The 11320-nt window shown below is 42.0% G+C and overlaps 2 protein-coding genes across 2 annotated transcripts in view; one reads left to right on the top strand and one right to left on the bottom strand.

The window, feature by feature from the left end:
- si:dkey-122a22.2 (uncharacterized) overlaps positions 1 to 4233 on the top strand; it is a 28634-nt gene extending 24401 nt beyond the window's left edge. The window contains exons 9-11 of the mRNA XM_060861782.1: positions 3437 to 3519; positions 3637 to 3733; positions 3949 to 4233. Coding sequence (XP_060717765.1) covers positions 3437 to 3519; positions 3637 to 3733; positions 3949 to 4119 — 351 coding nt within the window. The 3' untranslated portion in view covers positions 4120 to 4233. The remainder of the gene's footprint in view (positions 1 to 3436; positions 3520 to 3636; positions 3734 to 3948) is intronic.
- Positions 4234 to 4734: 501 nt separating this feature from the next.
- Positions 4735 to 11320, bottom strand: part of zfpm2a (zinc finger protein, FOG family member 2a) — a 143537-nt gene continuing 136951 nt past the window's right edge. The window contains exons 6-8 of the mRNA XM_060861781.1: positions 9173 to 9379; positions 8221 to 8445; positions 4735 to 7988 (exon numbers count right to left, since the gene is read on the bottom strand). Coding sequence (XP_060717764.1) covers positions 5527 to 7988; positions 8221 to 8445; positions 9173 to 9379 — 2894 coding nt within the window. The 3' untranslated portion in view covers positions 4735 to 5526. The remainder of the gene's footprint in view (positions 7989 to 8220; positions 8446 to 9172; positions 9380 to 11320) is intronic.

Below are 11320 nucleotides of genomic sequence, written 5' to 3'. Positions count from 1 at the left end.
CAAATAAATAAATAAAGATATATAATATACTATAAGAGGAGGCACGGTGGCTTAGTGGTTAGCACGTTCGCCTCACATCTACAGGGTCGGGGTTCGATTCCCGCCTCCACCTTGTGTGTGTGGAGTTTGCATGTCCTCCCCGTGCCTCGGGGGTTTCCTCCGGGTACTCCGGTTTCCTCCCCCGGTCCAAAGACATGCATGGTAGGTTGATTGGCATCTCTGGAAAAATTGTCCCTAGTGTGTGATTGCGTGAGTGAATGAGAGTGTGTGTGTGCCCTGCGATGGGTTGGCACTCCGTCCAGGGTGTATCCTGCCTTGATGCCCGATGACGCCTGAGATAGGCACAGGCTCCCCGTGACCCGAGGTACTTCGGATAAGCGGTAGAAAATGAATGAATGAATGAATATACTATAAGTTTGAAGGCTGAGCTGACCAAGCACTCATCTTCTAACTGATTAGGTATTGAAGTATAAATCTTTTTTTTTTTTAATTTGCTTTTTCCACATAAACCTATCGATTTTATCAGATTAAGATGTCGTCTCTAATCAATACATGAAATAAAACATTTAATTGGTTTGTGGATTAAAAGCTCAAATCTTTTTTTAAAGTTAGTTTAAAAAGTTTTCCTGGCTGAAATAGTCTGAACTTCATACTGTCACAAAGCTTTATTTTATTCTGTCCAATATTTTTTCCCCTCCAAAAGTAATTCCAAGGGAAAAGCAGTCAGCAGAGCCTCACTTGTACCAGGAGTGCACGTTTTGTTTTGTCTTGCTTGTTGCGCTTCACCAAAGCCACCACATGGTGGTAGTCTAGTGTCACTTATTTAGACTAAACCTCCTCCACGGTGCTGTGCTTTAATGATGTCTGGAGCACGGTCAGAAAAGCGGTTTAAAAAAAAAAAAAATAAAAGAGCAGCCATCAAACTGAGCTTAACAACTTTGCTCTGATGCGATTGTGTGTGCACGGGGGACGAACCCGGGCTCTGTATCCTATTTCGTTTCTCTTTTTTCCTCCTTTCCAGACGTCTTCAGACAGGGTCTCTGAGGTCAGGACGCGAAGCGAGCTCGTCCATGCTCGAGCTAGGCGCCTCTTCTTCTTCTCCGCTCTAGTTCCACCCAATTTCATGCAAGTTAACGTGTGGCCGGGAATATGCAAATCACTTATTACATTTTTTTTTTCTTCCATAAGCCCCTTCCACCTCTCAGACGGCTGCTGGGTCCTATTTGTGACATGAATCGAAAGCTGACCTGAGTCTGAGTTGAATGATTTCAAAAATATCTCTCTTTTTTTTTTCTTCTTCTTCTTCTTCTTCTTCTTCTTCTTTAATAAATTGAGCAAGCTAAAAAATAATGAATGCGTAACACCTGTGGAAGTGAAACCTTGTCGTTTCCATCCGTCAGTCTCATTTGTTGTATCTGCGCAAACATCGTCTCGAGAATTTAAACGTCTTCCAAACAAACAAACCGGGAAACTAAACGTCGGAAAGTTTTCCGACAGGGATCAGAGAAGAAAGAGCGACTTTAAAGTGACGCTGGGTATGAAACGAGCTGAGGATTGTCGTGAATTCATCGTGAAATATCGTATACAAGTTTCAGGTTTATTGTCATGTGCAGACACAGTACAGAAATAGAAATAGGAAACTCTAAACAATGTATGCAGTGGCCTAGAGGGAGATATTGTGCATTCAGTACTATACATTATTAAACATATTATAGCAAGTAAAAAAAATAAAAAAATGACGTCTTGGTGTGTAAACATCGTGTGCTGTCCATAGTTGTGTATAGATAGAAATAGTCTATAGATATTAACATATATCCTTTAAACTAGCTTATAGCCTAGAGTGTGATATCAGTAACATCATCAGTGTAAGTGATAATTAAATAAAATGCAGTGCATGGTAAATACATTGGATGTAACATACTGACACTTCTTCTTTTTATTTATTTATTTATTTATTCATTCATTCATTCATTCAGTTTCTACCGCTTATCCGAACTACCTCGGGTCACGGGGAGCCTGTGCCTATCTCAGGCGTCATTGGGCATTAAGGCAGGATACACCCTGGACGGAGTGCCAACCCATCGCAGGGCACACACACACACTCTCATTCACTCACGCAACCACACACTAGGGACAATTTTCCAGAGATGCCAATCAACCTACCATGCATGTCTTTGGACTGGGGGAGGAAACCGGAGTACCCGGAGGAAACCCCCGAGGCACGGGGAGAACATGCAAACTCCACACACACAAGGCGGAGGCGGGAATCGAACCCCGACCCTGGAGGTGTGAGGCGAACGTGCTAACCACTAAGCCACCGTGCCCCCCTTTATTTATTTATTTATTTATTTATTTATTTATTTGCCTCATGTATGCGCTTGCGTCCTCCACATGAGAAAGATAAAACATATGTCATGGTCTTGTGTCTGGACTCAGGGCCCTTAGAGATGACTGTCGACTCCTTTATTTCCCCCATTGTTAAGCCGTTGCTTACAAAACGCTGGTGTGAAGTGTGTGTGTGTGTGTGTGTGTGTGTGTGTGTGTGTGATTAAAGCTTTGTCATCTTTACAGATGTCAGGACGTATCAGGGATCTCTGGATTTAAACAGGCTAGTGGGGACGAGTCAGTTTACATATTCAAGCTGGCAGGAGACTTTTCATTCCACTTATTAACATATTTACATATTTACCATATTTGATTGATTGGCATTATTGATGGTGCTATGTGTAGTTTTCTTCCCCTGTAAAGTATTCGTGTTTGTAACATCAGCACCGGTGAGCAGATAATAACTGTGTAAAATAAATATTACACCGAGTATTCATAATTTTCACACACACACACACTCTCACACACACACACATAAAGGGAGTGAGAGTATTTAGTGGAAAATCACATTAGAACAACATATAAATGAACGATGGTGTAAGCTCGTGTAAATATTTTGCATATATTCAGTTTTAGCTTTAATATAAGGTTACAGTAAACCACATTTAAGACTGTAAAAAAGATTTCTAGCCATTTTACTAATTAAACTAGCTGTTTTCTATTAACACATCATTTTAAAAAAAAAAACAAAAAAACGAAAGCATTGATTTCTATAAAGGTTCTCAGTGATTTTCTCCTGATCTCTGCATGCTTACGATCACATCGCACTCTGAATGATATCAAATCACACAATAATCTTATGAGGGATACAAACTTTTGCACTTGCTTTGACTCACATCTTTCCCCAGAGTTTTGAGTATCCAAGGTGAAAAGTAGACTTTCCTGTAAAGGCATAATATTATAAACAGTGAGTAACAGCGATACCAGGATTTTACTTAAAGTTACAGCTGAAGCAAGAGGCGTGTTTTTAAACTGATTTAATATAATTGAGTGCAAAGTGTTAGCTTCGTCTCATATAGCGTAACCCCGCTCTCGTCTTTCCTCTGATCAGAAATACCTCTTGAGTAACCCTGCTCACCAGAGCAGCGCCGTGGACGAGCACTATTTCCTGAACGAGAGCGCGTCTCAAGTCCGGTAAAACAAACACAAACAGTTAGCGTTACTGCTACTGAATCTCTTTCCAGCATTCAATGAATGGGAATCAAGGCAATAATCCTTTATTTCTTTACTGATTTCTTTGTTCTTTTCCAGAGAGATTTCCAAATTCAAGTTGCTGTCTAGCAGAATATCACTGAGCGTTATCATGGGGGACTCGTTCGACGAACAGCTCCCCGCTCACCTCAACCAAGTGAGTGTCATCTACTTAACCGTTTGATTAGCTCAACATCGATAACGATCATCATAATTATAATTATTTTATTTAATTCGAACCCCATTGCGTAAAGCGAACTAATGTACTCGTGTCATCATATTAGATCTGTGTGGGACAAAAGGACATTTAGGTTAACAAAGGGACGTTTTGCTACAAGGTGACATCCTCCTAATTTGTCATTTGTGTGTCAGGTTTTTGCTGATGTGCAGAGGAAGTGTTTAAAGCGAGTTTACCCTCAGGCCAAGCTCATTCACATTCAGGGGGCGGACCGTCACATGATCTCTAAAAAGGCGTCATCGGTAAGCAAACATTTACTGGAGCTCGTGTCAAAGAGGCAAACCAAACATGCAATGAGGCAATGACACCACCGTGCTTTCAAACACCGCCGTGTTTCCTGTTTGGTAACCATTAACATTCACAGCTGTGCTGCATCATCTGATTTGGGGAAAATTAATAAAAAAATCTCTAAAAACAAACAGTCAAAATGTGACTTTTTTTTGTTTTGAAACTATTTGATTTGTTCATTCTTTCAAATTTATCTGCCAAATGTTTTCTGTGATTTGTGGAGAAAAAACCTGCTTTATTTCTTTCTTGTATATGTGTTGTATTGTGTATTCAAAGAAAACAAAGACATCAAGTTTATCCTGAGGATTAAGGTTTAATTATGACACCACATCAAAATAAAAATTTCCAACAGCTCTGGAATTTTATTCCATCCATATACATGCATAGCAACAACATTTTTAAGAAATATTATTATTTTTTTTTTCCATTATAAGGACATTGGAATGATCTTTTTTTTTTTTCTTTTTTTTTTTTTTTTTTCTTTTTTAACACAGCATCCCTCCCAAAATCCTCTCCCACCCCTTTTTGTTAAGTAACACCGATAAAATTACTTTCGTACAATTGTTGTTCTTAAGGAGTTAGAAATATCTGCCATGTTCCCTTTCTCCTAATACTGCGTTCAGTAACGTTCCTTTTTTTTGTTGTTTGTTTGTTTATTTATTTATTATTATTATTTTTTTTTACAAAGTATTGCATTGAGAGCAAATTTTTAAAAAGGGAGACCAAAATGGATTGCAAACTGAAATACGAGTACTATACAAGAATGCTGCCATCCTGATGAAAACACTCACTTCTGAGTTAATAATAATAACAAAAAAAAAAAAAGAAATAAAAGACATAGACCAACAGCTACATACATATGCAAAGCTGGATGTACTGTATATGCCAAAACATGAGATGCAGAGTTGTGCCTGGTTTTTCCCTTCAAACCGTGTTTAAGGCTGAGAAGTCATGAGTACTGCAAATGACATTTAGGCATATACAAAAAAACTTACAGCAAATAAGAATGCACAAGTGCGTCAGTAGCTATTTTTGTGTCTAAAATGCATTTCCGTTTTTGTATTGTCTATCCTCTGGTTGAACCTACAATACAGTGTAAACAATGATTGCTACACAAGAATGACTATACAATAACATTACAAACAACTCTGATATAAATTTCCTTTGTGTTTAAATTAAGGTCACTACTCCTATTAATACTGATTGTAAAATAAATAAAGGTGAAAGTGGCACCAGTATTACACATGGAATTTTTTTTTTTCTTGACAAAAAATTTGCATCAAAGTCTCGATGAAAAATGAAAGATGAAGCTCTTGATTGTCCACAAGCAGCATATAAAACTGCATGATGCACTATTCCAGACATGACAGTGTAGCGAAAAAGAGAGAAGGAGGAGGAAGGAGAGGTGGAGGGAGAGGAAGAGTTCATTTGACGTGCTCGGCAGCATGTGACGAGCAATAGAACTTCTTGTGAGTGATAAAGTTTGATAAGTTATTGAACTGGATGTCACAGAGGCGGCAGTACTTGCCGCTTCCGGCTGGCTGAGCCGAACCATTTATGCCTTTGGCCGCAGCAGGTGGCGCATCCTCAACTGGTGATTTAGATGTAGGTGAAGTGTTGCCGTTAGGATCTGGGGGGTTCTCCTGGCCCCATGTGGGAGATGCTTGCCCGTCTGTTGGTGATGCGTTGTTGCGCTGGTTCTCTTGCTGAGTGGGTACTGATGATTGGCTGTCGTCCACTTTGTGCCCACCATTGACGATGACCATTCCCCTGTTTTTGGGGAGCAAAGGCAGTTGATCTTTGCCAGGTTGAGGGCAGCCATTGGCTGCTTGTTGCTCTTTACCTTCTTCAGTTGCTCCATTAGTACCCTGCTCTTGGTCACTGGGTTCACCCTGTTTCATTATACCTCCTGCCAGGAAATCACTAGGTTTTATCCCGAAATATGGAGATATTGGCTCAGTTGGTTTCATTTTTTTTATTGCTCCAGGGTAAAGGCCGTGTGACAAAAACACTTCTTTGGAAGGCAGGAGCTGGGAATCATTGAAAGTCTTTAACTCTGGCACAGATCCAAGGTGTGGAGGGAACAGACTGCCATTTTGCACCTTGGTGCCACCATTTTTCTCAGATTTCACAGGACTCTTGTCAAATATGTCTTCAGGATTAGTGCCTTCCATCTTCATGCTTGGAAACAAAGGCTGGTCCATGCCACCAATCTCGTTGTTCTGAGCAGCTGTAACTGGGCAAAAGTTCTGTTTATGAGCTAAGTAATTCTCCACCTTGTTAAAACTTATCTTGCAAACAGTGCATTCATGATAGTCCAAGAGTCTTTTGGGTGAGTTACCTGTCTTGTCGGAGACTAGCGAGCACTTTTTGCTAAGATCAATTGGTGCGTCCAGTTCTTGCGTGTCAGTAATAGCATTGCTTTTGGGTGCTAGGATGGATTTTGTGACTGTAAGAGATGCCTCAATGTGCTTCGGGACCATCCCTGGAAAAACGTCACAGCGTGGATGGAAACGGTCAGCCAGGCCTTCCACAGATTCTTGGGAGGTACAGGGATTTCCCAGAGTGGGAACACCCAAAAATCCTGGCTGCGGCCCTATTACCTGTCTTTGTTCCTGGTCTGGCAGGCACATTTCATACATCTTCCTGCGTTTACGTGTTCTCATGGTTCTCTGCATGGTGGGCACCTTGTTAGTAGACAGGCGCTTCATCGGTGGGTCATGACGGGAGGCACAGTAATACTGCTTGTGGACCATGAAAGTTTCATGACGACTGAAGGTAATGTTGCATGCCTCACAAGTGGTTTTGTTTGGATCGTTTTCAGCACCATCGCCTACGGTTGTGTTTGGACTTTTAACTTCGGCCTGCTTACCGTTGAGTTTGTCTTCAACACCTGTTGGTGTGGTGACCTTTTTGACCTGTCCACTGTGGTCTTTATCAGGCACTTTACCACTGGCATTAATAATGTCCAAAACAGAGGAATTCAAGCATGCTGATGGCATTAAATGATCGGTCTCTGGTGGGTGGCATCCAGCCAGCAACCCTACTGAATTGTGACCACTGTTGGGACTCACAGAGTCTGTCACCTTATCTGAAACAGTGGAGAAATCAGGAGATTTTGTCATGTGCTGCCAGCGACTATTGCAGTAGTGCTTTTTGTGGACAAGGTAGTTGTCCAGATTATTGAAAGTTATGTTACACTCAAAGCAGGTTGCCCCTTTTGGCATCAGAGGACTATAGATTACTGGCGGGTAACTGTTTCCTCCATGGCGTAGTCTGCGATGCACAAGTTCAGACATTTTGGCTAAAATCTCAGAAGCTTGGGGCACTACTGAAATGTCTTGGGAGAATGCAAACTGTGACAGGAACGGACCCATGGGAAATGTGGGTCCCATGTTGTGCTGAACTGGTGAGGAGGCCAGTCTGGGACTGGAAGGCTCTGACTTGATCCTGGTGTAAGAGAAACTGGCCTTGGCACCCGGGTGACTTTCTCCTTTCTGTAGTCCAAGTATAAGCTTTTTCTCTGTTCTTTCCAGCTCTCCATCAGGGGCACTGTCCTTGTTGGCCACAGTTTTGGGGCTCTGCATGACAACGTCCTTCCTGGCAGATAGCTCTGTTCGGGCCTGCAGACTTTCCTCTGTCCCCCGTGGTGATTGTTCGTTGTCGCTCTCCCTGTGGATCTTGCCGGAGTGGCTGTGTAAGTCCTGGTGCTGCAAGAGTTCCCTGTGGTTCTGAAAACTGATATGGCAGTGATTGCATCTGAAGGCCGCCTGTGAAAGGTGAGTGAGGATATGGTGCTGGAATGTAATGAGAGAATCCGCGGTGTAGTTGCAGATTGTGCATTTCAAGCTGGTGCCAGGAGGGGGTGTGTCTTCCATTTTGACACCTGAAGGAGACCAAAGGTAGAGATCAGATACAGTAGCCCCAGTTTACAGGAGTCAACCTACTATCTTGGATTATGCAAAACCTTTCACCACCCTCCTGATATTAGTTTGAATGAAATCTCTGTTGGCTGATTATCTGAGTTATTTGATACTTTATCCAAACGTGTGTGACGAAGAATACCTAAGCTTATTCTTCTATTGCCTGCAGAAGTTTTAATTAGGATGTCCACTCACCACTGTGCGTGTTCAGGTGCATTTCCAGGGCACGGGGAGTACTGAAGCTCTTGTTGCATTGTGGGAAAGGACAGATGCTGGGGGTCTGATGAGGGTTCACTTCGCTCTCCTCAGGTACACTGTCGGGGTCCCTCTGCCGCCCACTGCAGTAGTACATCAGATGAGCCTGCAGGTTCCTTTCACTTCTGAACCAGATTCCACAAGCCTTACAAGGAAAGATGTCCTCTGAAATACATATGCAATAATCCATACAATGAGCACAGGGTTAGTTAGACCAAATACAGCTTACTATCACCTTACTATTAACCGTATATATATATATATATATATATATATATGTTACTTATCATGTACTAGCTGGCCCATATTAGCCGGCATTATTCTAGACATTCTACTGATCGGTTTTGTCAGGTACTTGTACTGAACTTGAAATGGCACAGCAGTTTAAACTAATGCCAGTAAGTTGGTGCCCTTAGCTCAAGGGCAAACTAAAACAGGGCACCATCTGCTAGTAGTAGCCTTCCTGTCACGCTGAACCCTCGATAGCCTTTATTAAGTCAACCGGCCGTGTTTACACATGGCTTGAATTTCTGTGATTAACATATTTGAAAGAATGTTTATTGTAAACTATACTGAAGGTCAATTATGTTTATCCCTGGATCCTTGATATAGAGGTTAATGTATGTATGACTGACAAGTGCTGCAAATTGCTTTTTGTAGGTGTGTGTACGTAATGAGATCCGAGTTGGCTCAGCTGGCCAAAATACTGGCAAAACACAGCCAGGGAACAGAGTGTCCATATGCAACACCTTTGCAGCCAAATTTACAGCAGGAAGCAGTTCTATGACTTTATTAATGTACTTTGTGATTGAGTCCATCTGCATTTGTGTTTGGTCTGTACATTGAGCTACATGACTGTTTATTTAGCAGTATTTAGTGTTCATGTCCTTACTGTTAACTATGGCGGTGGGGAGAATGGACGCCATAGCAGCCTGCTGTGGTAGGAGCTGGATGGTGTCCAGAAGACGTGCTGGGTACATGCCCTCGCTCAGGGACATGTGATTGACCGAATGAAGCCGAGAGTCAAAGTCCACCACAAATGCCACTAGCTCCTCGCTCTCCATTATGTTCTTAGTGGTGGTGCACCATAGCTGGCCACCTATTAGACAAAAAAGAAAACACAAAATGCATGTATTTAACATCAGGTGCTACATACTGTAGTGTCCCCATAACCCCCAAATACAAATGTCACACAGGTAAATCAAGATAGATGAAAGTTGTGTAGGGCTTTTGAACTAGCACACCAGCATCCTGTTAGGGTTTAATTTATTTAAATAAGCAGTAAAATGCTCCGACGACACCTTTATTTATTATTTAAAATAATGTTTTGTTTTGAAAAGTGAAAGTGATATTTGAGGGGGGCATGGTGGCTTAGTGGTTAGCACGTTCGCCTCACACCTCCAGGGTTGGGGGTTTGATTCCCGCCTCCACCTTGTGTGTGTGGAGTTTGCATGTTCTCCCCGTGCCTCGGGGTTTCCTCCGGGTACTCCGGTTTCCTCCCCCGGTCCAAAGACATGCATGGTAGGTTGATTGGCATTTCTGGAAAAATTGTCCGTAGTGTGTGATTGCGTGAGTGAATGAGAGTGTGTGTGTGCCCTGCGATGGGTTGGCACTCCGTCCAGGGTGTATCCTGCCTTGATGCCCGATGACGCCTGAGATAGGCACAGGCTCCCCGTGACCCGAGGTAGTTCGGATAAGCGGTAGAAGATGAATGAAAAAAGTGATATTTGATAAATTTCAATGATAGACAAAGAAGTTGTGTCATAGATATAAGCTGCACACTGTGTCATGTAAGTACTGTAGCATCTGGTAATAGACCAAGGGAATTAAAAGGTGTGTAGTACTTCTGTAGCTCTGTTTTTTTTTTTTTTTACGTTGAAACATTCTACTGTAGTGTTATGAACATATTTTTTAGAACTTAGAAGAATAGAGAGTGACAGCAAAGAAACGGGGGGGGGTGTAAGAGGGAAGGTTTAAGCTTAGATAATATTTATCACTGCACATGACAGGGCTTTCAGCCGCTCTTCATTTTCCATTCAGGAGATTAAAGTTTTTAATATGACTATTTACCAAAATCTGGCTGCCGAGATAACAACAAACTATGATATGCCGGTGCTAAATGGCAGAATTAGGACATTGTTTCAAAGGGAAAGCTGGACAATTAATTAAAGCGCTCTGTTAGCTTTCAGAGACATGCAAACACTCCGACAGAGCGTCAGAATGAAGGAGGACCTGTGATTCCCGTCCAGCTGTTGGCTCAGGAAACAGGGTGGAGGGAGGCGGTGGCAAGAGCACCTTCACCAGTGTGATTGCTGAGTCCATTACAAATGTGTAAAATAAAAAAGTGAACTGAAGTGAGGTCACTACGTAAGCTTGTGCTTGGTGTTGCTATGTGAGTTACGCATGTCTGTCAGTTTATACCCGATTTTGAAGCACGAGTCTCACATCACAAAACCGAAGGGAACGTATGAGCGTGTGTATCAGCGGGTGAATCATATTCTTCCTCATCATCAGCTGGATCCTGTCACCGACACCACACACTGCCTGGAGAGACTCTCTCAATCCTTATCTTCTAATTAAAATAACAGAACTCCCACTGCACTCGGCAGCAGTTAACATCAGCGCACATCTGAACTGTCACCTGCCACAGGGAGAGCAACTCAACACCAGTCGAACCCCCCCCGAAAGCACAGAAACGTTTCATTAAGAGCTCATCATGAACACAGCGGGAGCAAAAAAAGAGACGTTCCTAAAGTGATCTCTTGTCAAAAACTCACCTGGGCTTGCAATTTTTTTGTTTCTTGCAAAATATTTTTGGAAGTGTTAGAGGATTAGTGGTGGGTGTGTGACAGAGACGTTCAATTTCCTGAATCTAGTTTTGAAGATTTTTTTTTTTTCCTGAATCAAATAATAAATAGTGAAGTGAGCCATATTTATCTTCATAAATCAGTGCAGATTGAATGAATATGCAGATTAGAAATGTACCTAACATGAATTAACCCTCTTCAGTGTCTCCCTTCATGAATTTGCATATTAATAC

This window comes from Tachysurus vachellii, chromosome 25, assembly GCF_030014155.1.
Source record: "Tachysurus vachellii isolate PV-2020 chromosome 25, HZAU_Pvac_v1, whole genome shotgun sequence".
Classification (NCBI taxonomy): domain Eukaryota; kingdom Metazoa; phylum Chordata; class Actinopteri; order Siluriformes; family Bagridae; genus Tachysurus; species Tachysurus vachellii.
This window is presented reverse-complemented; position numbering and strand designations above follow the sequence as displayed.